Source organism: Trachemys scripta, chromosome 1 (genome assembly GCF_013100865.1).
Source record: "Trachemys scripta elegans isolate TJP31775 chromosome 1, CAS_Tse_1.0, whole genome shotgun sequence".
NCBI classification, from domain to species: Eukaryota; Metazoa; Chordata; order Testudines; family Emydidae; genus Trachemys; species Trachemys scripta.
In genome coordinates, this window is record NC_048298.1 from 107280545 (window position 1) to 107308167 (window position 27623).

General features: G+C 41.1%; 1 protein-coding gene across 15 annotated transcripts in view; it reads left to right on the plus strand.

Moving 5' to 3' along the window:
• Positions 1 to 27623, plus strand: part of ERC1 (ELKS/RAB6-interacting/CAST family member 1) — a 530185-nt gene that overhangs the window by 22970 nt on the left and 479592 nt on the right. For all 15 annotated transcript variants that reach the window (XM_034780724.1, XM_034780799.1, XM_034780743.1 and 12 more), the window contains exon 2: positions 3399 to 4234. In XM_034780724.1, coding sequence (XP_034636615.1) covers positions 3566 to 4234 — 669 coding nt within the window. In that variant the 5' untranslated portion in view covers positions 3399 to 3565. The remainder of the gene's footprint in view (positions 1 to 3398; positions 4235 to 27623) is intronic.

Genomic DNA, 27623 nt, shown 5'->3' on the forward strand with positions numbered 1-27623 from the left:
GCACCCTGGTTTTCATTAATAACTTAATAGGGCCATAAGCTTGAAATCTATCCCATCCATATATCATTAAGAAACAACAGAGTGGCAGAAACTTACCAGGCTCCTGGTAAGTGCTTGTTCCTGATGCCTGTTCTGTAGTGGGCTACTGCCCAGGGCCATCCTCAAACAGCACCTCCTACTACAGACCCAAGATTTGCTGTAGCTGCTCCGCTGCATAGCTGTTTAGTTACTGGTCTCAGCACCAGTGTCACCTCTTGCACTGCATCTGACAGCTGTCTGTCCTCTGGCAGTGTCTGTGTCTCGGGAATCATAAGGGTGCCATCCTTGCTCAGCAGATTGTCATGCCTCACTGTGGGCCCACTGCTTGTTACAATTTCCAGTACCCCATCAATTTCTTTGTGAAAGGGACAGGAAGAAGGATATTTCAGAGGTGCTCTTAGCATTTTTGACTTTGCAATAGTTTGTCTTCAGCCACTTGATTTGCTTTCTGCATTTTTCTGGGGTCTGGTCAATTCCCAACACCACCAGCTGCTCGAATATAGCTTTGTAGATGTGATCATTTCTTGTACTCTTAGTGAAATTGAATGTCTTTCTCACTTTGTGCCAGAGGTTAACCAGAATCCATCTGTGTTCTGGCCAGTTAGCAACATGCTTGATGCAGGACTTTTTCTTCACACACAAGGGTTAACAGTTTCCAGTTGAGAGAGAGAGAAGGGGTGTGTGTGTGTGTGTGTGTGTGTGTGTGTGTGTGTGTGTGAATGAAGGGTTAAATGCTGAGCAGCTACATTTGAACCAGTGGTTTCTTCTGGCTCTTCTGAAGTGAGTGGGAAGGTTTGGGATGGAAGGGCTGGGGAAAACAGTTCTAGAGAACTGTGAGATAGCATTGGTGGAATCTCCAGACCTGAATCTGGTGACCTGAACTTGAGCTGCATCCACACTGCAAAGTGCTGGGCTTTGTCCCCTGTCACAGCAGGACTTGGGCTCTGACCCACCTCCCTAACAGAGTCTGTGGGCCCGAGTTAGACTGCTTTCTGTGTGGATGGAAGGGTTTTTAAATCTGAGTCAGAGCCTGGGTTTAGTGTGCTATGTGGGCATACTCTTAAGTGGCCTTAATTAGGTATAGCTCAGATGAACCATATTAAGGCCATTTCAGTTCTGAATGAGCGGGTCCACACATATTTAATGTGATTTGATTAATCTGCTTTAAGTTCACACCTTTAGTTAGTTTGGATTAATTTTCCTGAAGCCACATGTCGACAAGTCCTCAATGAATGTGCTTCAGATACTGTTTTGGAAATAGTACAATCTGATTTGCATGCCCTTATCCAATGTGGCAGAACAGGAATGAACAAACTAGTAGTCCAGACAGTGAGGATGACTTACTGATTTTTTTGTCAAGTTCTTGTTCAAAGAAATTGGCTACTTTGCTGTTTTATTTCAAGACCTAGAGCAAAGTCTCTTGACAATTGGCCGGCCTAATTTTATGACACTGTACACTTTACTGTGAAAGGGAAGAATCCTCCTCTGACTCATGTGGGAATAAGTGAACTAAGAAGGCATTGCCATCTCTAATTCCTGATTTAAAAAATCTGTGGGCTACCATGTTTTGGTAGCCAAATAGCTTACTGTGTTATAAACTTAGTTCACTTCTTTTCTGTGCCTGAGCTTTTAAAGTAAGCTTTAGCAATGTTATTGCCAAACTTAGTGCATCAGCCAACTGTTTAGATACACTGTGATCACTTCTTGAAGAAAGGGTTCAAGTGAACAAATACTTTCACACCTATTAACAATTTTGCTAGCAGTAGTTAGTGAACAGGACTTGAAAAACAGTCCCTAGAAAGAGCAAGGTAAAAATTTCCTGTGCTATTGCACCTTCTGAAATGTAAAGGAAACAGCAGTATACTGTTTGTACATTGTCATTTAACTTTCTATTTTTAAAATGTGATTCACTGCCTCTTGTTTTTTGTTGTTCCTTTTCCTGCCTTTACGCCACGTTTTTCTTATTTCCCTTAACAGTTTGTTTTGTCTTCTTTGCATTGTTTTCAGTGTATGTTCCCTCTTTTTTTCTTCTCTCTACCTTTACCCTATTATCTTTTCCGATATTGTTTTGTAACTCACCTATATTTTTTTTTCTCTTTCCATTTATCCAAGCATCTCCTTTAGTACCATATTCTCTCTCTTAACTTACCCTATCAGTCTCTTCCATCTGGTCATCCAGAAACATAACCTCATCACAAAACATATCTTCCTGGATAGGACTTGGATATTTAATCAGACACACTGTAGCCAGAGGACCAAACATACTGGCAAAAGATACGGCAAAAAGGGAAGGGAAGGGCAGTGTCCAGGTGAGAATCATAGAATGGTAGGACTAGAAGGGACCTCGAGAATTAGTTTACCCATGCTTGATCTGTTTGGAAAGAGGAGGGTGCAGTCCTTGAACCCTTCTTAGGTGCTCCATCTCTATCAGCCCCTCGCTAGTAGATGTGGGATAAACTTGGTCTGCACTCCCTACATTTTCTGCAGTCTCCTCACAGCTGCTGAAAGGAAGAAGGAACACTGTTGGCTTTATTCTCCCCTTTCCCTGAGTTGCTCCAAGGATGATAATGGGGGATCTGTTGTTCTTATCATGCCTTGTTGTTTGTGGAGGGAATCCTCACAGCATAATAGTTCTAGTGCCTGCATCTATTGCTGCTTAGAGCTTCACTGGCAGCAATGACCTGACTCTTGTCAGTGTCACTGCTGACTGCAGAGTTCTGAATGGCAGCAGTGTAGACTGAAAAGCCTCTCTGAGGCGTGACTGAGGCCCTGGAACTGTCTGGAAGTGAATTTAGAAAAACAGCACTGTATTAGTTTACACTAGGTTCATATTTGGAGGATCATTTTTACAGCCATGGGGTCTAGAGATTTTATTTTTAAATGAAATCTCAAGTTGCAAAAGCTGAGGCACTTGCCTGGGAAAGATTCATACACGTTGAATGGGTTCAAGTTTGTTTATGAAATTGAGTTTCCTGACAAACTACAGTTTAGGGAGGGAGGGGAGCAATTTGAAAGGGGGAAAAAATTAGATTGTTTTTTGGAGTTTAGACCATGGCCATAGGAAAAGAAATGATCTGAAAAATGATGGAGGCATCTCTGTTGGGTTTGTCATTTTTCAGTGACAACAGCGTAGAGAATGAGCCTATAATCGTAAAACTCACTTTAAGTTTGATTCTTGAGGTTTTGAAAAATTGCATTTTTGACAGCTGTAAGTAGTTGGAAGTATTATGGAGAAATAGGGAAGTAACTAATAGAGGACACTTTCCACTTGGGGTAGGTCAAAATGGAGGTTTTTTTTGTTTGTTTGTTTTGTTTTTTGAGATATTGGGTATTGAATATGTTTTTTTTAATTGATACAGGTATGATCTCAAACACCATGAGTACGTGACTTCAGAAATGGACAACTGGATCTATTATAAATTGTGATTGGCCTTAAGCTGACTTGCAACCATAAGAAAACCTCACAGTATCTCTATCTCATTCCTGCTTGATACCTATATAGTCACCTCACGCCACCACTTCAATCATGTATGGAAGTGCTCGGTCAGTTGGTAAGGTTGAACCAAGCAACCAGAGTCCTGGGCGTTCACCAAGGTTGCCAAGATCACCGCGCTTGGGTCATCGTCGAACCAACAGCACAGGTGGGAGCTCTGGAAGCAGTGCTGGGGGTGGGAGTGGGAAAACGCTTTCCATGGAAAATATTCAATCCTTAAATGCTGCCTATGCCACATCTGGCCCTATGTATCTAAGTGACCATGAGAACGTGGGTGCTGACACCCCTAAAAGCACCATGACTCTTGGCCGATCCGGGGGGCGGCTGCCTTATGGTGTTAGGATGACTGCTATGGGTAGCAGCCCCAATATTGCCAGTAGTGGGGTTGCCAGTGATACTATTGCATTTGGAGACCACCACCTCCCTCCAGTGAGCATGGCATCCACTGTGCCTCACTCACTGCGCCAAGCCAGGGATAACACTATAATGGATCTGCAGACACAGCTCAAAGAGGTGCTACGAGAAAATGATTTGTTGCGCAAGGATGTAGAGGTGAAAGAAAGCAAGCTGAGCTCCTCCATGAACAGCATCAAGACCTTCTGGAGTCCCGAGCTAAAGAAGGAGAGAGCCTTGAGAAAAGATGAAGCTTCCAAAATCACCATTTGGAAGGAGCAGTATAGAGTGGTGCAGGAAGAAAACCAGGTAAGTTATGCAAGGTCATTGTTGAACTGTGTGTGTGTGTGTGTGTTTGTGTATATGGTATGGGTGGGAGAGAGTAGGACTGAATCAGTGGGTTGTTTCTATTTTACTCTTGGACTCTACACTGGATTTCACCTCTAAGTTAGTTAGGTAGAATGGGTTGGGGGCTTTCTCCACGTAACGGAATAACTTTTTTTTTTAACTATTTTCAAACCATAATACCACTTGTTGAACAAAAGTTATGCTAGCAGAATTCCAAGTCCTCTGAGCATGGGTCAATTGATGTGCTGTTCTGTGTTATGTAGTATTTGGCCGTGGATTGATATTAACCAGTTAACCTGATATTTAAAGGGAAATAAATTATTCTCTATTGATCTTTATTGATATTTCTATAGTGCTTATTGCTGTAATATCTGAAGCATTTTATGTGTTGAAAATGTATCAGTTGCTGACAGAGGGTACTGTTGAACTGTTGCTGAACATTGTCTAAGTGAAGCCAAGGCCAAAGCGTATTTGGTATCATTTTAGAAACTGGCTAAAAATTGCAGGTCTGGGGATTGCTGAAATGGTGCTGAACAGTTTGTCCTTGGCTATGCTTGCTGTCATACTTTATTCAGCACTTGTTCAGCTGCACCTGTTGTCAGCAACTGAGTATTACTCCTAGTGTAGACTAGGCTGGAGTGCCTGACAAGATTAGATACATCATTTACCTCCAAGAAGTTAGAACTCAACTTTTTGCTTTAAGCTGACTTCTTACAGAGAGTTTGTGCCTATTTGATGCCTTCTGCAATCAGTGTTTTATGACATAGATGTGATTTTGTTTTGTTAGCATGATAATGCAATCTGTTCATGTTTACACAAACTAAATCAAACCATTTGGGCTGCAGCCGATTAACAACTGTTAACCTCTGATTTAGTAGGGCAGACTGTACCTTAAACTTTCTGTGCTGCAGTTTTACTCATTTGTAATGACTTGTCCAGCTGTAAAGTGAATCAGTGGTAGAAAATTTTAGTAATCTAGATTTTTCTTTTGGCACCAATAAAGATCAATTTTGCACCTGTGGGGGCATTAGGGTTTGTTCTGTTGGGCCAGAGGTGTTGACAAAAGCCATTCACTGTCCAACATTAAACAGTTTTAAACAAGATTTGGGGTTTGGTATACAGAGGCCTGAGCCTGTTTAGTACTATGGTTAACATATAATTAAAAATACTTTTGCACTTTTATTAAAGATGCAGAAAAGGAAAAACAGTTAAAGCATTTGAAATGTAAAGTGTTAAATAAGGATTTCATTTTAACAGCATCCCCGGTTCCCTTTTCCTTTAGCTGGAAAGAGATTTTAGAAGGAAATTGGTTTGACAGTCTCAGAGGGCTTGTCTATGTTACCCACAGGATCGATGGGCAGCGATCGATCCAGCGGGGGTCGATTTATCGCCTCTAGTCTAGACGCGATAAATCGACCGCCGAGCACTCTCCCGTCAACTCCGGTAGGTACTCCACCGGAGCGAGAGGCGCAGGCAGAGTTGATGGGGGAGCATCAGCTGTCGACTCACTGCAATGAAGACACTGCTGTGAGTAGATCTAAGTACATCGACTTCAGCTACGTGAATAACGTAGCTGAAGTTGTGTAAGTTAGATCTATTTCCCCCCCACTAGTGTAGATCAGGCATTAGATAGACAAGGTGGGTAAATAATATCTTTTATTGGGTTAACTTTTGTTGGTGAGGGAGACAAGCTGTTTAGGGTATGGCTTTTAGCTGCCTCTTTCTGGTCATAGGCTTATAGTAGTGCTGTAAAATATACAGTCCTGGCTGACAAACTGGACTCTTGTTAGACGCAATGAAGAAGGAGAGAGATAGGAAAGTAAAGAAATAAGGTTGGGAAGGAAAAGCATATATAGGGTGGGGGGAGACGGTCTCACATTCCAGAGGGTGTTCAGGATTCAGCCGGAGTTTGTGGAAGTGATAATGTTATTTGGTTCCTTTTCTCTGGCCCAGTCTGGTGTGGACACTTCTAAGGATGACGAAGGACTGGTGTCCCAGGGCAGGGGTGGAGATGGCAGCCATGATTGTGAAGGTCACTTCAGTAGCCAATTTTTCTCCAACAGTCTTTTTTTTTTTTTTAGAACATATTTTGTCCACCAATTAGGCCTGGTTTCCTACATACTAATTTTGGTTTTCAGTCTGACACTGTTCTTGCTTACGAGAAATTACAGTCCCGGAATTATATCTGTAGGCCTGTTGGTTTGTCCTAATTCAATCTTCCTGTCTCCCTTTTGCAACTTTTCCCATCAGCAGTTTTATTATAGGTTATTGTGACAGTATGAACTTTCACTTACTTTTTACTGTTGAGCTTCCAATTAGGGTAAATTTGTAGGCCTAATTATCACAACAGGAAGGGTCGAGGACTTTAAAGTAAGCTCTCACTCTCTAGTTAAAAGAATTCAGTGTAGCTTCCCATCTAAATCCACACCAGCGAGACCAGAGGTATCTCCTTGGAATGTCATGTTAATTCTGAAGTCTTTGTTCCTCCTTTTGAGCAAATAACCTCCATCCCCTTTGATTGCTTTCCTTTATATCTTCTAGCTATTACTTTAGCCAGTTGAACTGGGGAACCATCCGTCCTCTCCTTTAAGAAAAACCCTTTTTTTCACATGGCAAACTAGTCCTGTGTGCAGTCCCAGCATTTATCCCTAATCTGGTTTGATTTTTCACAACAATCAGGATATTTTCCTATTGAGTTTTCATCCATCTCACATCTTTTAAAGAAAATGTTTGCTCTACTTCAGATGTGATTAGAGCCTTGAAGCTCTACTGGCATACTCACTTGTTTATCCAATCCTTGTTTTAGCTTTGGAAGGTGGGTATGTGCCGCAAAAAATAAGGTGACTGGCATATGTCTAAGATGCATTCTTTTCTATTTCTAGGTCAGCGTGGTTTAAAGTGAGTTATTTCAAGACTTGATGTTTCTGAACTTCGATTCTTTATGAAAATCTTGAAGGCAACATATAGCCTATGGCTGGCTTGTTCAGTAACTCAAATTCTTTGGAAAAATCAGTGGATTATTATGCTATAAAGAACATATGTAGAGAATGGAGAACACTGATTTTTTCCACATCATTTCTCCCCTCCTTCCCCTCACCAGCACCCTAATTAAACACTTAAGGATATTGCCAGGACTCTCTTCCCTAGGCACCCACTGTAATTATTATCACAATGCTAGGATTGTATAACTTTGGTCCAAAAAAGGAAGGGTGCAATTTAAAAGCAAAGTGAAACATGCAATGAGATGTAGAAACTGGGAATGCTAATTAATAGATTATAGTCAGCTAGCAGTATGCCCTAATTAAACTCTGCATTCATTATATTCTCTATAGCCTTCTGGAGTTGGTCATTTCACCTTTTACAAGGAAGATCAGTTTAATAGGATTTCATGTAATGAAACAGATTTCTCTCTTTAGGCCCTGGACCAGGGATTTTTCTGTGATCTGTGCAGCTGGGATCTGTCCATTGCATTAATAAATATTTTCCAGTAAGCTTGTGGAAGTTGGTTTGTTCGATGCCAACACTTGTATTTCAACAGACCCTTCTTAATGAAGCCCTCAGATTCTGTGTGGGTTAGGGGTGGAGCTTAAATTTTGCACAGAATCTAGTTAAGGACATATCCAGCTGTACGCACCAGCGCTGCTTGTGGAGCCAAGACTGGCTGACTTATACCATCGTTTTACGGTCATCTTGAGGTCTCCTTGCCCATCCCACCATGAGTATATCTTTTTATTTTCATATGCATACTATATAGTCCCTGGATAGATTTTATTACTATGTTGATATCCTTTATTGACACCTCATCTTTCTTGAACATAAGGATGGTTAAATTACCTTTGTTTTAGAAGATGTTAAAAAAAAAAAAAAAAAAGCCACAAGTCTATGGCCTTTAGACTTCTGTCAAACAGAATTGATTTTCTAATTTAAGATTTCCTTTTTTCTCTGACATTAGTTACGGTTAATAGCAATGCTGAATCTTTGTAAGGAAGCATGATCATGTTGATCTTTACGAAATGTATATGTGGTTAGGTGGTCTTAGACCATTGTTGAATCTTGACAACGTTTATAGAAAAGTTTAATCGGGGGTAGGTTGGATAGCATGCTGCCTCTTCCGGAACATTAAATGGAGACTTTAAGCAGATAATATACTTGCAGTGAAAAAATAAGTTTTATTTAAAATGTTGTTTTTCCTTAAGCACCAAATTTGGAAAAGGCATGTAAATGTGGAGATATATATATATATATATATATATACACACACACACACACACACACACACACACACACACACACACACTTTGCTGTTTGTGCTACCCACATGCTTCTCTGAAGCTTCAAATCAGCTTCAAATTTTAGCTTTCAGGCTGGATGTACTGTCTGTCAGTGCAACCGAGATATTGAAGTGCACGTGTGAACAACAGATGGTTTTTGAAGGGTCATGCAGTGCTTCTTAACTTCAATTAAATATTTGTATTGGTTACCAAAAGAGTAAAATTGCAATATTTTCTTGAGTGATCAAATATTTAAAATCTGAGCTTTTTGTCTCTTCAGCCTGCTGATTGTTAGCAGTCATGGTTTGTTCAAGTTGTGTGTATGTTTTTGCACATAGTGTTGATATGCATGTGATAAATTTTATTTACCATGATGTACTGTATCTTTTGACCACTTAGCCAGCACTCTGCCCACTAATACATCATTACTTCTCTGTTGAGGCCTTCCAAACTTTCACACTGTAATAATACCAAAAAAAAAAAAAATCCCTCAACCTGACAAAACATTTCCTTCCTTCCCTTCCCATCAAATGTGGAATCTTCTCCATGCTGCAGTCTCACAATGTCCTGAGACCCAGGGATGGTCCCTGTTCAATCCTGGACCAATGACAGATTTTAAGGTTTAATATCTTAGAACACTGCAAGGATAGAAATGGGAGCTTAATATTGTTTGGAAATGGGAGATTCCCAGATTTCTGATGGATCGTGTTGTTTGCTTCTAGCTCTTAAAGGACCCAAGCAATCCATTCTTAAAATAATGGCATATTTATTCATAGAAGAGTTACTAGGACATTTTCAGACACAAGACTATCTCATAGAACTGGAAGGGACCCTGAAAGGTCATTGAGTCCAGCCCCCTGCCTTCACTAGCAGGACCAGATCCCTAAGTGGCCCCCTCAAGGATTGAACTCACAACCCTGGGTTTAGCAGGCCAACACTCAAACCACTGTAGCTCAGTGGTTAGGACATTTTCAGAGGATTGAAGTTTAGTAATTTTTTCTTTCCCTTTGAGGCCTGTTCATTTGTACTCATGGTAACGGGGGCATTTAACGTTACAGGTTGAGGGATAGAAAAATATTCCCAGTACAAATTTATAAACATGAAAATATTTCTAGAATACTGTTGTTCAAGCTTGCGGAACATACAATATTCCATCAAAATAAAGCCTTTATCTCCTGACTGAAAGCTTGAAAGAACAGCTAGGCCCCATGTTAAGAGATATTCTGATGTGTGTAAAAGACATTGGCTGCTGGTCCATCCATACTTCACTGTTGCTTATCTTCTATGGTATAATTTCTTCCAGAGAGAGATTTTGGTGACCATGTGCAGGGAAAAGTGATTCTGTGGGGAAATTTGTCTGCTTTGTTACATATCAGGCACGTTCATTCACTTGTTCAGTGTCTACCTTTTCCCATATCTGGATGTAACATGCCTGCTGCTGTTGTGAGTTAGTGGGATTGAAAAGGCATTTTTCTTCTGGAAGAAAGGTACGATTTCTATAGTGAACTCTAGATAGACAGAAGACGAAAGTGAGAGCTGAATCTTTACTTCTGTAAATAGAGAGCCTGCCAGTTTGCTATTTACTTTAAGGTGTCTTCAGGATGTTTTTTCTTTCATAGGAGAATATAGTTTCATTCATGTATTGTATGAATCTTGAGCCCCCTGCAGCTGAGTAACTGCTGCAGAAACTCTGTTTGTGCTGCTCTGTTCATAGATCTAAGTACGTCAACTTCAGCTACGTTCTCTGTCGGCACAGCCACCACTTCATACAGAAGAAGTCACTTCTGATTTCTGGCAGGAAAATACATGGCACATCCATTCCAGGTCACAATCATTGCTGGCTTTTATGGTATTTAATATAGAATTTACCTTGGAGGAGAGCTGCAGACCTTGGTTAGTTCTCATGCTGTTGCTTGGACAATCAAGAGGCCTTTGTACATATTATGCACCCCTGTTATGTTCTGTCCTGAGCCAGAGGTCTGATGTTGTCCAACCATCATGTTTTAGATCTTCCAGGGGGGAGGGGTGTTCATCTTGCTTTTGTTGGGTCAAGGTCGAAGATGATTCTCACAGGATCATTGATAGGCATTTGGACCAGATGACCATACCACCTGTAGTTATTCTTCCATGAATTCTTAAGGTAGGTTGTATGCCAGGGTTTCCAAAGCAGTTCAAATTAGGTAACAACTTTTCTCTTTGCTGGAAGCCAAAATGAGAGTACTCAGTTTTCTCCAAGGTTAAAAAAGGCTTGAATGTTGAGGGAGAAATTTTTGGAGCTAACAACAGAAACCTGGTTTTTGGCATGGGATCACTCTTCTCTACTTGGTGCTGAGGGAGCTAGAGTATTCTGATTACAAGAGTTGAACACAACTTCTCAAAAATATATTTCTAATGCAATGGGGCAGTAGTGGGCTATGTAAGATTTATGCTCCCACTTTGAGCCTGCTGTTATTAAGGGCATCTCTGATCTCTATCTTGGGGTGGAATAATAAGGTATCAGGTTCTGCAGTTTCACAAACATCCTGCACTGAAATTTTTGTTTCCACAGTGACTTGTACATGTTAAGAATTACAGAATGTTTCTCCTGAAGGAATGTTTGGTTGCTGGAAAGGATCTTTTTACTTTGATATATTGTCATTCATAGAATCATAGAATATCAGGGTTGGAAGGGACCTCAGGAGGTCATCTAGTCCAACCCCTGCTCAAAGCAGGACCAATCCCCAGACAGACTTTTGCCCCAGATCCTTAAATGACCCCCCCAAGGATTGAACTCACAACCCTGGGTTTAGCAGGCCAATGCTCAAACCACTGAGCTATCCCTCTCCTAGTTGTTAGGGGCTCTGGATGTCTGTGTGAGAGCTTAACCATGAGAATGTTTCTGAAGGGGCTTTCACCTTATTGAGGCAAACACTTTGAGAATGTAAAGAGCAGTCTAAAAAGTCTTCACGTTTTCATCAACTTCTCTATTCTTGGCTATTAGTTTTCATACCTTCATTCAATCTTTTCGAAGTGCCTTTTAAAAACTATTTTTTTGTTGATAGCCTCTAAAGGTTTTTTTGTTACTAGTCCCTACTGCTGTGTTTAGCTGAGCTGTTAGTGGCATCCTTGTTCTGACAAAAGGGCTAACTCTGGCTGTACCAAATGACTTTTGGGTTAATTTATTATTATAGTTTGCTAATGTTTAGTCTGATTGCCATTGGTACATACTGTTGGATTGGTATTATAGCTCTTCCTCCTCCCCCTAGTTAGCTTTCTGTTCATTGATATCTACCTTGGCTTTTTCCATCCTGATGTCCACTTGTCTTTGCTGTGGCATCTGTCTTTAAAATAATCAGTCACTTTGCGACAATGTAAGGGACTACCCTTGGAATTCCCTTCACATAATTCTTCCTTTAGATCCAGGAACATGGCAGATCTTTGTCAGAGTACTCTTGAGAAACGTTCATTTTAAACTCTCTTCCAGCATTTGGAGCCTGAAATTATAAGTAAAAAATTATTTTCCTTTTGGGGGAAAATCAGTTTAATTTGGGTAAGTTTCTGAAGGGAACTTGTAGTTTATTGAGGCTCTACCATATTTCCAGCAGTATCCAGTGATACAAAACCGTGAAATCAAAGAAATCATTTTCCAAAACAGAGTGTTCTTCGTACTCTACCCCAGTTGCTCCTACAGCAATTGGCTGATGCCTTGAGTTACTTTGAGCTCCAAATGGATGGTATGCTTGCTTGGTTTGTCAAGTCCCGATCAGTTATTGTGTGACATGCTGACTTTTTTGCATCTTGACTTGGGCATGAGGATCTCCTGGCAGCAGCCTCTGTCCATAAGTTACACTGACAGAAGTGCAAAGGTAGCTCTCAATTTCAACAGAGAAGACTCATTCAGCTTCCTGTGCCACTACTCTGGACCAGTTCTTCAGTCAGCCAACCCCTCATATTTTGACCTGTCTCTACATCCATGTAAAGGGAGACATGGTGGGGGAAACTATAACTTTGGTCCCTCTCTTTACTTAGCACCTCTTCCAAGGTCAAACCGGTGTGTGTTGAAGAGAGAGGAAATTTGGCAGACTATTGTTCCAGTCTTATGAAAACTAGAGAAAAACAGGATTCAAGAAAAAGTGCTAATCAGTTTTCCAAGATGCATTGTGCTTTGCCTCCCCGTAAGAGAAGATGTCAGGAATGCCATTGCTGTGGTTCTTAAAGTCTAATGGAGGAAAGTAGTCCAATACATTTTTGGCTCCCACAGGATGTTGCTATCAGCCCTTATGAATGTCATAGGCATGGTGGTATCTTGCATAGCTATTTTGCAGTGGTCCTAGCATTATGAGACCACTACAAACCTCTGACCTATTTATTGCATGAGTCCACCCTGCTTTGAATGCTGATGCACTTTTTTCACTGGTAAAGAAAATTTCATAGGAGGCCAAGCCATAAAGGATCCCATATGTGTCCACCATCATTGACAACGTATAATGCTGGGGAGCCCGTGTTAAGAGCAGGTCAATTCAGGGAATGTGGTTGGGGACAGAAAATATCACAGTATTAATTAGGTGGAACTGAGTGATCATCTATGTGTCCTGTGCTTACTGGTGGACTTTCTCCCCAGCAGCGCAGTGCTGATTATGATGGAAAATGCTATATCTTATATCAACAAGCAGGTAGGGATCAGGTCTGCCTCTCTACAGAAATAAATGAGGTGAATAAAGAATTCATAGTGCACATTCAGCATAAATGAGAAAACATCAGAACTAGGTTGTTAAGCATGAGCAAGCTAGACCACAGAGAATGGTTCCTTCAACCAGAGATCTTCCATCAGCTGGGAGGTTCCTTGGGAATGCCATTGCTGGGTTTACTCACATTATACCAAACATCAAAGTCCCCAAATTTTTCTCCAGGAAAAGAGAACAAAGACCGTAGCTATTAATGCTCTCTTCCAAATTGGGCCAAACTCCATCCTTTATGCATTACCTCCTATGCCCCTCATGTCCAGGATAATAAAGAATAAATGAAGGTCTAAAAGTCTGGCTTTTGAGAGGGAATGTGTGAAGGATACACATTTTTAAAATAGGGTGATCAGTTCCATGCTGGTTTGCAGGAAGAATTTCCACCTGAGTTTGTGAAAGATTCTCCCATTCGTGTAAGGAAGGAAGTACATCCCCATTACCAGACACTCCTAGCCTTCCCACAGACTGCCTCAACCTTGATTTATCTCTTGATCTGCCAGCTCATATACTCAGGGTGTAGATAGCAGCAGCAGTTTTCTTCCAGCATTCTCCAGAATATGTAGAAGGATTTCATCACATCAGGATGTCAGGTTTCTTACGGTGACTGTGCTAACTACTCATCTAAGATTCTTAAAACTCTGGTTTTGGATTTAAATCTGGTTTTGAATGCCTTCATGAGACAAAACACCCTTTAAAATCACTCCAGGAAATATCCTTTTTCTACCTTACCATCAAAGTGTGATTTTTTTGTTTTGTTTTGTTTTTGGGTTTGGATGGTGTGTGGTAAATAAGGCCTGGGGGGCTACACATTAAAAAAATGACATAAGAGGAAATACTGAAGATCTGCTTATTCATTGAGCACTGTCTATCCTGTACATGGAATGAGGCGGGGTCCTGTGGAGAAAATAGTATGTATGTGGTCATATTAAAGACTGTATCATAATGCATGTGCGCAGAGGAGATAAATTGAGGTTGCACAGGTGATTTTAATTCTGGCATTTCCTAACTTCTGAGTGCTTGATTTTACAACCTGAGTGTTCTTTTAAACATAGCAGGATGGAGTAGGTGGGAAATATATATGTTGTTTCCTCAGTGTGTTGCATCTGACTGAGTAAACATGAAAATTGTATACATGGCCCCTCCTGAAGATACTGTAACCTCAAGTCATCCTAAATGGGCAAAGATTGCATGGGGAAGGATGGCAAAACCACCATATTTTTCTATTAATCTTTAATAGATGAGAAGAAATGGTGCTGGTATTTGTCAGTAGTCCCCTACTTTAGGCAACTGTCCCAGTTTTGTAGGCTGGTACTCAGTTTATACTAGTAAGCAAGCTCAGGTTTTCTCCTTCAATTTGTGAAAGTTATTAGGCAGAGAGTGGTGGAGGTCAAAGTATTCATATGGATATTCAATCCAACCTCCGTACTGACCCTTGCTGTACTATTATCCTCCGTTTTAATGGATGTTTTAACCCTCACTGAAATTTGGATGCTCTAAATCTTGGAGTCTTCAAGATTGTGCTACGCTAGAGATTGGAGCAGACCTAATTCCTATTGTGGCTTACTAAACACAGTGCACAGAGGCTCAGCATAAGCCTTTTGGCTAAGATTAAGTGCCGTACTAGTTTAATAGCTAATACGTCCACTCACTCACTCACTCATGTCCGTCACCCCAATCGGGGTATGGGCCGCCAACCACAGATCTCCAGTGTCCTCTATCCTGGGCCATTTGCTCTAACTGGTTCCAGGTATAGCCCATTTTTATGCTATCAGCCTGAAGGTCACCAGGTGTTTCTTGGATGGCCTCTTTTCCGCTTGCCTTGGGGATTCCACCGCAATGCCTGTCTAGTGATGTTGGCTGGCTGCTTGCGTAGTGTGTGTCCTATCCAGCCCCACCTTCTCCTTCTAATTTCTTCTCGCTAATGCCTCGTAGGGTCAGGTTGTTGCTTCTCATCTCTGCTGCGTCCTGCGCCATCTTTCTTAACTCGTACATGGTCCTCACGTTCCATGTACCGATGGTAATCCTTCTGGTTGCAAGAAGGGTAATCGGCTTTGTGGTTTCCTCACGACTTTCACCACCCAGCGTCATGCGTCTTCGAGTTGAAGACCCTTCTTTTTCCAGGCTAAAAGTCTCTGTTAACTCTATTTTTGGTGTTTCTGTAGCAAGTTGATTTTTACGAGATGGAGTTGCTAGCCCCACGCCCAACCCTCCTCCTTTATCCTGACTTGGGACAGGCAGATGGCCCCAAAGGACCTCTCTGGTGGAGTTAATACGTCCAAGGGATTGTGTATTTGTACAGGGATGCACTATGCAGTAGGTCATTTCCACAATCATGAATAAAATAGAAAAGGGAGAGGTGTTTGCAGAGGGGACTGACAGGCAATGGCTAACTGAGTGTCAGTGGCAAAAATCTGAAGAATTATCACTCATACATGTAAGTATTTGGGTCCCATTGTTATAAGTTGCAAGACTTTTTATGGCAATGTTAAGGGATACATGAGCTCACATTTGCAATAATAATATATGAGGCCACATTTGTATATTACTAAAAGTTTGGTTGAAATGAAGAAGGTACAGCTGAAATGCTACACAGTCCCTAGAATCTTAATCAAAATGAATAAGGAAATGAGATGGAACTTTATTTGCTGGGGAATAGGACATAAAGAAAAGGGCCTGATTAAGGTTTAGGCAACTCTGGAGGGATTAGTAAAGAAGAGAAAAATTCTCGGAGAAATGTATGTCTAAGTAAAGTAAGGGTTAGGTAGCAAAAGAATTTAGTTGACAGCTCTTTACTGTGAGAGTACTTAATATATGGAATAAATTACCAAAGATGCCAGTGTCAGCAGCTAAACAAATATTTGAAGAAAGAAGTCTTGTGAAGTACCACTGCTGACTCAGCCAGCAGGAGGGATGGAAGAACTTGATAGTGTTTCTAGTCTTCTCCTGTCAAAAAATTTTCAACATAAGGATTCTTTGCTTTTATTTCCTATATTTACCAGTTTTAGTTAGTTTAAGGAAATATTTGTGGCAGGCAGTGATCCACAGTGATTGAAACTCAAGAGTTGGAACCAGGATGCAATGGTTTGTAAGCAGTTGGGTGTGAAAGGTTAATTTGGCATCACATCCTCTGTGCTGCAAGGATAATTCCCTAGTTGTCCTCAGCCTTTCTTTTCTGCAAGTAGCAGAAAAACTGAAAAATGATAGTAGTCTCACCAATACTTTCTTCTGACAGAGTGCCTGCTAGGTATTTTTTGCAATCTGTGCTGTGATTTTCTGTAAAAGTTCAAAGCTATGTTAGACTGAAATAAAAATATTGGCAGCAAAACTCAAGGTCTTATAGTAGCAGCCGTGTTAGTCTGTATCCGCAAAAAGAACAAGGTCTCATGTTTATTGTGGACCTCTTCCTTGCTATATTTTTGTAGGGTCGTTGGAGACTCACTTGTTCCTATTGGTTGCTTTGAGTCACCTTTTGTAGTGAGAGGAATACAGTGATGCACCTAGCTACCATACTGCCTTCTAGGCCATTTAAAAATATTAATACTTAACACTTGCATTAGTGCCTTTGAGGATCCCACTGTGCTTTACAATTAACTCAGCCTCACAGACACCCCTGTCTGGCAGGTAACAGTGGTACAGTTAGATTATATATAAAGTCAGATGTATAAATGTGACTTGATTAAGATTTCAAAGTAAGTCATTGACAGAGCTAAGAACAGAATCTGGGAGCCAGGAGTTGCAGGTCCCTGATCTACTATAACATGATGGTTTGTTTGAAGTAGTGTTTAGAGGTCCTGTTGTGGTTTGAGGCCTTTCTGCACTAGGTTCTATGTAATCAATACTACTCCCCCAAAATACTGATAAATAGCTTAGATGGAGGAAGAAGGGACAGAAGAGAATCACCGTATTCTAGCCTCTTGTGGTAGTCACGCGAAATACACAGGACTTGTCTACACTTAAACCACTACAGTGGCTCAGCTGTAGCAGCACAGCTGTAGCACTGCAGCTGCGCTGCTGTAGCCCGTTGTTGTAGACACTACCTATGCCTATGGGAGGGGTTCTCCCATTGTTATAGGTAATCCACTTCCCATAGAAGTAGTAGCTATATGGGTGGAAGAATTCTTCTGTTGACTAGTGCTGTCGAACTAATTTTCTAGTGTAGACCAGCACACACTGTGATTAAACTTTTTTTTTTGAGCTGGCTGGGAGCAATTGACACATACTGATACATTGAAGAGCACAACACTGAAAGAAGTCTTTGCAGTTAAGACTTTTGTGAAGTGGTAGTGTATTTTAACGTAAACCAAAGAAATGTCTGTCAGGGGAAGAAATCTGGCTTTATTACCCACAGCAAGGCAAATATTGTGAAAGCTTTTTTTATTTGTTTGAATGTTGGAATTAATTCACCTCACTCATATTCATGCCTTTTTGTGTGGGGTTCCCTTCCAATGAACATTTAAAACTGCATCAACCATAGCACAAGTGATCATCAAAAGCAATTTTTGAATTTTGGGCATTTAAATATTTGCATAGAGCACATCTTAAGTGTACTTAAATAAGCATTGCATCAGAAACCTGACAAGTTATGCTGATGCAGTTATGGAATTAACATACCATGAGACTTATTTGTCCCATTTCAACAGAGCTACTGAGCCCAAACTTGAAACGGCAGATTTTTTTTAAAAAAAAAGTAATACAAAATAAATCTGAGACACACTGATGATCTCAATCTGTTCCTGGATATCTCATGAACCAAGATCGATTAAATTTAAAAAAATCAATCTTTTAATATCTTAAAACAATTTTTATTTGTTTTCTTTACTTGCATATTTTTATATACATGTTACTAATTATTTGCTTCCCATTTTACAGTCTTACATTGCTAAAGTGGATGTATTTTACTTGCTATTTTAGTTTCCTAATTCAGTAGTATTTCAGATTTTACATAGAAATGTTTTCTATTAAGAAGGTTCACACTTAAAATGCTCATCTATGCTGTAAAAGGCAAGTTCAGGTCCCCATTAACATCCTTTTTATGAGAACAACACAAACTCAAATAAAAAGATCTTCCTTGTCTTAAGGGCCACAAATCTGTTACAATGGGTGCCTCATGTTGCTTATGGCTGGGGGCAGAATCAGACCTATCAGTCCCTGGCAGTAGGGGAACGGTCCTCCCCCTGAAATTCCCTCTAGTTTTTCCTGCCTCCACAATGACAGGCAGAGACCTTCACGCTGCAGAGCTTTTTTGAGGGAAAAAATCCAAACTTTATTTCAAATTTCTGACGAATAGTTCTAATGGGAGATATTTACCTGAAAGAATGGTCTCCACCCTATACAGGCCTTTCATAGACAGCCAAATCCAGGCAGACATCACCCCCCCCCCCCCCCCCCTTCCTCTCCCCCACTCCTTTGGGCATGAAAAGTTTCAGATGACTTCAGAATAGCAAAAGTAAATAAAATGTAGCTATTATCTGACACCCAGTGGTCACATAGGTGGACAGTATTGCAAATATAACACCACCAACTTCTTATATAGCATCATCTGTGGCTCTCCAAACATTTTACAAAGGAGATCAGTGCAGTTTGGCTAGGTTTAAAAGCAAGTCACTAGCGAACATTGGAGCAGCAAACAGCGGGGTGGGAGTTGGCTTGAGAGGACAGTGGTGATTTTTGTATTCTGTTCTGGAGTGATTTATTTCTGTGATTGGTTCAAGATGTGTCTCTTGATTCAATGCTTGCTGATATCCTTTATCAAGGGGGTGGTGCTGATCTAGTTTGGCTAGGTTTAAAAGCCAGTCATTAACAAACATTGGAGCAGTGAACAGCTAGCAGCTAACAGCAGAGTTTTTGGGCAAATTTTTATGTGGGAGTTTGTGCGGGATTGGTTTTGTGATCTGAGGAATTACAGACCAGTTGGTCTGATCTCAGTAGTATGTGAGGTCTTAGAGCAAATAAGGTGAAGAAAAAATAAATTCATAGAGGTAAATGATGAGATGTAATGCAACACATGTTTATCAAAGATAGATTATGCCAGAATAACCTAGTTTCCTTCTTTGAGAAAATAACTGATTTCTTAGATAAGGGAAGTGCAGCAGATCTAATATACTTGGACTTGAGTAAAGCATTTAATGTGGTACCACTTGGGAAATTGTTAGTTAACTAAGGGAAGATGGGGCTCAATACAAGCATTGGAAGGGGGATAGGGAATTGGCTAAAGGGGAGAAGGTGACGGATTGTGCTGGAAGGTGAATTATTGGACTGGAGAGAAGTTACTAGTGGAATTCTTCAAGGATTGGTCTTGAGACCAGTCTTATTCAATATTTTCATTAATGACCTTGACACAAAAAGTAGGAGTGTGCTAGTGAAATTTGCTGATGATACAGAGTTTGGAGGCATCAATACAGAGGAGGATCAGAATATTGTACAGGAAGATCTGGATGATCTTGAAGACTGGAGTGACAGAAATAGGATGAAATTCAGTAGTACGAAGTGCAAGGTCATGCACATTGGGTCTAATGATAAGAGTTTATTCTACAAGTTCATCAGTTGGAAGTGACAGGAGGAGGAGAGAGAAGTAGGTGTGAGGATCGATAACAGGATGACTATGAACCACCAATATGACTCGGGTGTGGAAAAAAGCTAAATGCGATCCTAGGATGTAATTGACGAGACATTTCCAATAGAGAGAGAATATTAATGCCGTTGTACAAGCTACTGGTAAGACCTCATTTGGAATTCTGTATACAGTTCTGGTCACCCATGTTCAAGAAAGATGAATTCAAACTGGAACAGGTGCAGAGATCAGGTACTAGGATGATCAGGGGAATGGAGGGCCTGTCTTATGAGAGAAGACTGAAAGAGCTTGGCTTGCTTAGTCTAGCAAAAAGACACCTGAGAGGAGATATATTTGTTCTAATGTATTTATTTAGGGGGTATAAATACCAGGGCAGGTTAAAAGACAATGTTAGCACAAAAACAAATAGGTGAGTACTGGTTATGAACAAATTCAGACTGCAAATTAGGCTTCTAACCATCAGAGGGGTGAGGTTCTAGAGCAGCCTCCAAGTTGGAGTTCTAAGGACAAACAACTTCATTAGTTTTAAGAGAGAGTAGCACAAATTTATGAGTGCAGTTGTATGACAGAGTTGTTTGTGATTGGGTAGTAGGGGTGGGGCAGGGCTCAACACCCTTGGCTCACTTTCGGTTTGTGTTGTGTTCGTAAAGCTCATGCTTCAAGGTTTCAGCTAGCCACCGGCAGGAGTCCGGAAGGGATTTTCCTCCCAATGTACTCCGGGAGATATATATATTTTAAATTTCTTCTTCTGAAGCATCAGGGATGGCCTTCACTGGAGATGGGATACTGGCCAGGGTTCTGAGATGGCACCGAGCACTCTCCCCCTCTCTCAGGTGCTTGGCTGGCTGGTTCTTGCTCCTGTGCTCAGGGTCTAACTGATCGCCATGTGTGGGGTTGGGAAGTAATTTTCCCCAAGAAAGATTGGCAATGACCTTGGTTTTTGTTTTGCCTTTCTCTGCAGCATTTGGCTGTGGGTCACTTGCCACAATTACCTGGATATATCTCACTTAATCATTTCCCTGCACTGCAGGGGCCTTGAGCACTGCCTCTCCTATTATCTGCTTGTGGCACTGTGATAAATGAAGGGTGGGGGTGGGGGTAGCTTCCTTTTATAAACACCCAGCCAGCCAGTAACTATAAAATTCCTCTTTAGTAGCTGTTCTCTAATTGCTCTACCTGTAAATGATTAAAAAGTCTCACTGCTGTGCATAGGTAAAAGGAAGTGAGTGGGCACCTGGCCAAAAGAGCCAATGGGAAGGCTAGAACTTTTTTAAATTGAAAAACGACTTCCCCTTTCTGTCTGTCTGTATTCTCCTGGGGAGAAACGGACAGGGTAGAGCTATGCTGTAAGAAGCTTGGGGCTAGGTATGAAAAATCCTCAGTATCATGCCTAGAAAAACTACTCATTTGAAACCCCAGATATATAAGTTGATCAGGAAATGTCTAGGAAGACACGATTAGGTTTATCTCTTTTTATTTCTTTATGGCTTGTGGACTCCTCTGTGCTAACCCCAGGTGCTTTTGTTTTGCTTGTAACCTTTAAGCTGAACCTCAAGAAAGCTATTCTTGGTCCTTAATCCTTGTAGTTGCTCTTTTAAAATCTAGCAATCGCCTGAATTCCCAGATGTATTTTCTTCCATCTCAGTCTGAATGGCCTAAGGACTTCTCCCTGAAAAAGACAGTGGGATATAAATTTGTTTCACGAAGGTGTATGCAGTTTTGATTCTTGAGATCAGATGATCAGGCAAATAGATTCCCAGCTATATTAGTGATACAGTGGGAAATGTTTTGGAAAACTGAAGTGGTTTTTTGAGTATGTGTCAGTGTGGCTCGCACTATAGGTACACATGTGCCTCATGCAAGATTGGAGTCTTTTGAATAGTGTCTGTCGGGGCTGTGCATGCATGGTATTCTGCCTCATGTTCCCACGTGAGCACATAAAAGGTGATCAACTGTGATCTTCCCTCAATTCTTCTTACCTCTTGTGGCAGCACGATGGAGCCCAGCGAGTGTCTGGCCTGCTACTCTCTTCAGAGCTTGCAAACCTTTCCCTACCCCCATACTGCTGTGAAGAATGCTGCTGTTCTCCTTAATCCATTTAATCTGTATTTGATTACTATTGGCATTCCAAAAAATCAAAATTAATCCAACTACCACCCTGTAGATGCTGTTTCTGCATTGGGAAAAGTCTGATCTTGGACAAACTTTTGGTTTGCTGGTATTTCTTCTTGATGACCTGTACAGGGGTGCATGTTTCAAGCTACACCTATTGAGCAACTCATGAGGGTCAGTTTGGACCCAGAGGAGGTAATAACAGCAAAAAATGGAACCAAAGAAGTCATCTAGTGGTAAGAAGAAGGCATCAGTGAGAATGCTGGCACTGACGGCCTCAACTCTGCTTTGGCACCTGCAGTCTTGATGTTGGTAGCTGTGGCATTGACCCCAGTATCAATGGATCTGGCATCTATGCTTTTGACAACAAAGGGCAGCACTGAGAAATGAACCAGTTAGGAGCATCAACTTAGCTCCAAACGTCAGGCAGGTTCATCCCACAAGGAAAGTTCCATAAATAACAGTCCAGGGAAAAATTCTCCAAGTCCTCTATTGCCCTGAGGGCAGGGGACGCAAGCAAGACCACTACTGTGGCGCAGGAGGAGGAGGAGGATCTGGCATCAAAGATGACAATCATGTGTCCCAGAGCAGATCCCCATCCCATGCTTCAAGAAAGTGAAGGAGCTCTTGTTCACCAGTGGCATTAAGAACTCCCACACCAGAGTCAGACATTGATCCCTAGGAATAACCACAGTTGACAATGGAGGGAAAACAAAAAACTGTCTCTACCCAAGGAGCTATTATGGTTGCCACACCAGAACTGATATAGAGCCTACCACTTTTGGAATTTACCTTGCCCCCCCTTCCACTACATTTGCACTACAATCTTACAGCTGACAAATAGCTGCTAGACACCATGGGCCATGGCTACCTATCCACATCTTACCCCCTACCTACACCTCAGCCTTATTCCTCTCAGGGACCCTTATCTCAAGAACCCGTCACTAAGAAAAGTAGCCTTGTTGCTTTAGCGAGAAGCCATAGAAGGTGAGTATAGGGGAAGAGGCTTCTATTCCCAATATATCCTTATCCCAAAGAAGAAAAGGGGTCTAATCCTAGACCTGAGGAGACTGAACAAATACGCTGCCTGAACTTCTGGATGGTTAGTGCTTGTCTCCATCATTCTATTCCTTTTAGGCTCAAGAGTTTCTCATGGCTCTCCTTTACTTAGCCATCCATCTGGACCCAGGGAAGTATCTCAGATCATGTCCTGACCCAGTCATTATCAGTGCAAGTTACTGCCATTTGAACTGGCACTAATGTTCTTTACAAAGTGCCTCGCTTTGTAGATGACGCACCTGAAAAGAAGGGGCATCCTTGTCTGCCTTTACCTGCGCAACTGGCTGCTTAGTGGCAGATCTCAGCAGGAGGTGGCAGAAAAATCTAGACCATGCCCTCTCCCTTATTGTCCTTCCTAGGCCTCCCAGTGAGCTACGAAAGTCTCATGTAGACCTCCTGTGGCCAGTCTTCTGTCTGCAGGGGAATTTGAGGTGTCCAAGTGTCCCTCAAGTTCACATTTCATCCTCTTTTTATACCCAATTTGTTAGTATTATATGGCTTGTTCATAAAAAACAAACAAATGTCTGAGCAGAAGCTAAATTAAGTGTGACGTTTTCCAGCCTTTAATGTGTAGCTTTCTGTCAGTTAACCAGCTATATTTTACATAGCAATAGTTAACTATTGCCAGACTTTCCATTTTGCAAAACCACATGCTTAGGAAAAAGCTCAAGTCAGGAGGGCACAGGGTCATGTGTACTCCTCGTGGTCACCCACTTCTCCCTCCCCTCATAGTTTGTTAGTTGTGCTATGGTTTCAGAGAGACCTTTCTAGCTGCTTCAGCAATAAGCATAACAACTGGTATTCCAGTTGCGAAGAATGGTCTAGGCATGTTACTGGGTTAACAATATTTCCTCCTTACAATATGACAAGTTGAAACAGTCCTCAAAGTAAAACCAGAGAGACGCCTCTTTGCAAGTGGTAGCTAGCACAAGTGCAGGTTGCTAAGGGGAGGTCAGTAGTGGATCTCTATTGCTTCAGAGCTGTCTACAGGACGCCAGCCAGCCCTATCTGGAGTTAGACCCCCAGTTGGCAGCAAATAGGTTGCCTATAATCTCAAATGAGGTCACTGAACTTAGTTCAGAGAAGGTCTGCTGAAGGAGGTGTGCAAGAATTACAGGAAGAGATTTATTCCATTTCCAGTCTCAGCAACTCATGGAAGTGCCAGGACATGAATGAAATCATCCATCTACTTCAGAATAGAATAATGCAACCCACTCTCCATCCTATTTCTAGCCTCAGAATTCAGGACAAACAGCAACCTCCTTCTAAAACATCTGAATAGGTTCCTAAAAGAGGTTTATCCAAAAAACATTCAAATTTTACCCATCCCACAGACAATTCTTATGTTTTATATATGATTGGCAGCTTTTTTCTTTTCCTAATTTCTGTTGTTACCATTTCATCTAATGTGCTCCCAGGGTCTCTTCCAGGATCATGGTAGTATTAATACTAGCTTTTAAGGAAGAAGGAAATTGACTTTTTTCTCTACCGGGACAAATTTTCTGACCAGAGTTCTATACTGAGAGAAAGCTGGAAAACACATTGATATGGTTCTTGGTGTATCTTTTGAATTGAGGAGAAATATACATAGGCCTGGGCTAATAATGAATACCATTTAGGTACAAAATCTCATCTCAGAAGAACGATAACAGGATGAAGTTGGACATAAGGGAAAAACAAGTGGCAGCACAGAAACAAAAATTCAGTTCTTTTTGAAGCCTAATGGGGAATGCTGATCTCCTACTGTGGCACTGTGTACCTCAAAGCACACTCTAGAACCCCCATATTCACCCCATCAGATAATTGATATATTTCATACAAATCATGCCATATAAGATATCGTATGAAAAGACGATCTGCTGAAACCTATTATTTTATCCAAATATGTATATCATTAGTGTGAATTTAGTTATGAAATTCTGCTGTATAGTTGTTACTGAAATATGTTGTAAGTTTGAGAGTCTCTAGTTCCCCAGTGACAACATGGGTGGTGATCCACTCTCAGGAGAGTGTTAAGTTACCATTAATCAGGAGAGGAGTTGTAAACAAGGGATTTACCATTCTGTAAGAGAAGCACCACATAATGGGGGATTGTTCAACCCTGTGACTCAGCAAAGCTCACCAGGACCCGTCTGGGCTAGTTTTTCCAGGCACGTGGAGTGAGGACATAAAATAGGGGACAGTGGCATCATGCTTTTGCCTTTCTCCTCCCCTGACTACACTGGAAGCCACAAGAATGCTGGGAAGACAAAGAATTGAACTGAGGAGACTGGTCCCAGGCTTAATGGGGAAGTCTGTGTTTTAAGAACTATAATATCTAGTGGGTGAGAAAAAAACTTCTTGATCCAAATACTGCCTAGTCTAATAAGGTTTAAGATTTAGACTACGCGCTTACCTTTTATTTTCTTTGGTAACTATCTCTGACCTTTTGTGTTTACCACTTGTAATTGCTTAATCTATCTTTTTTGCGGTTAATAAATCTGTTTTATATTTTACTTAAAACTGTGTGTTTTGGTTGAAATCTTAGCTCAGTTTACAAAGGTTAGTATATGTCCTCTCCACATCGAAGGAGGGCTGGACTGGGCAATGAAACTACACTGGTCAGGCTTCTGACCAGAGTGAAATGGTATATTCTGGGAGCTTGGGAGATTTGCTGGTACCTTTCTCTGTGTGATTTGTGAGTGGCCCAGGAAGCATTCATGCAATCTAGCTGGGATTCCATGTCCTAATGTACTGAGTGATAATAGCGCCTGGAGGGCTTTGCTGCTTGTCACTATCAAAGCATTGTGAGAGACAGCTCAGGCTGGAGAGTTAAGAGGGCACAGCTGTACTCCAGTTCCAGGTTGTACCCCAGGGATCCTGTGACACATACACAGCCACATGAGATTTATCTAGTGATTCTGGTTATCTCCCCTACATTTCACCCAGTCTAAATCTGTTGGCAGAGATTTAGGTACAATTATATATTTTCTACTCTTTCAATCTGGAAACGTACAGAATCAGCCTTTTTTATTTTTAAGGGATCCTTCCAGTTCAGTTTTGGGCATGGATAACCGAGAGACCACACCAGTGATTCACTGAGGTTTAGGAGAACTGGTCTTTCCATGGATAACAGACTTATTCTAGTCACAATTGTCTGTGTGTCTGGGATTTTCATAAGTCAACTAGGAAGAAAACTTTCAGCCACATTCCAGAAAATTTCTCCTATTCTTGGCAGAGCAAAGTTTCCTGTCGCAAAGTGCATTGTCCACTGAGGGCGAAGATGAACACCAAGACTTACCTGGCCGAAAATGGACTAAGCAAAGGGATCCTACATCCAAAAATATCCTCATTCATTGTAAATCAGCTATTTTTTGATCTCTTTGCGTCTGGAAACAGTAAATAAAATTTCTGTGCTTGCCTGAACATTTCCTTTCTTTTAAGTAATGAGGTGGACAGATGTGGCAGAACCTGCATATAAATGGATCATCCAGTATAGATATAGAAATTGACAACTGAGGATTTTAGTTCATTGCCACTAGGGGGAATTTGCCATGGTTTGCAGTAGGCAAATGTTTTATTTTTTGTGAGTTTATTTGCCAAAAGAAATCTATTAATCTTCTAATTAATTAGAAGCAAAGCCCAACACCTCACTATGCCAGCCCATTTTTTGGGGGGGCTGACCTGAAATCAGATGCTGTATTTTGCATTTGTATAACATCTTACATCTGAGTCTCTAAAAGAGCTTTGCAGATATAGATGAATTAAACATCAACATACTGTGAGGTAAGTGTCATGCTATTCTCTTTAGATAACGTCTTTGTAAATCATTATTTACAGATGAGTAAACTGGATCAGAGATTAAGTGATATATCCAGATTAAGTGATTAATTCAAAGTCATTATGGCAATCAGTAGAACTAAAGGAATCTTTATTTTGTCCCTTTCTCTAACCATTGGACCAAAATATAGCTTTCTAGTATTAGGGCAGGTGGACATATTTTGCTCAGAGCTCTATACAAGTACTATAGAAGAACTTAGTGGGCCTGCTTGGTTGGAGTGTGGTGGTAAGCGTTCTGTAGAGGGTTTAATCTCTGCTTGTATGTAAAGGGCACCTTCTTTCTTCCCCTTCAATTTATTCCCAGAGCGTTTTTCAGGCTTCATTCAGCCTAACTGGTTGCCAGATTTACTTGTTGGTCCTTGGGCAGTGCAATCAGTTTGGTTTTTAGGTCAAAAAGCCATGGGTGAATAGAGAGACATTAGCTGTTTCTGGTGGCAGGTCATTAACAATTAAATTCTGCATGGGCTCCTATATAACTTCATCACAGGAAGGATGAGGTCCTGTTGGATTCTCTCATATTGTTGCCTTCAGTCAGTGGATTTCATTTCCACTGAGCCAATGAATATTTCATAAATGGCATATAAAGCAGTAAGATTTTCATGAAGCATATAGCTGACTTTACTCCCTAAAGGTGGGTTCTTTTGACATACAGCTTTTATATATTGTCATTAGAGCAGGGCCGGCTCCAGGGTTTTGGCCGCCCCAAGCAGCCAAAACAAACAAACAAAAAAGCCGGGATCGCAATCTAAAAAAAGCCGTGATTGCGATCTGCGGCGGCAATTTGGCGGGAGGTCCTTCAC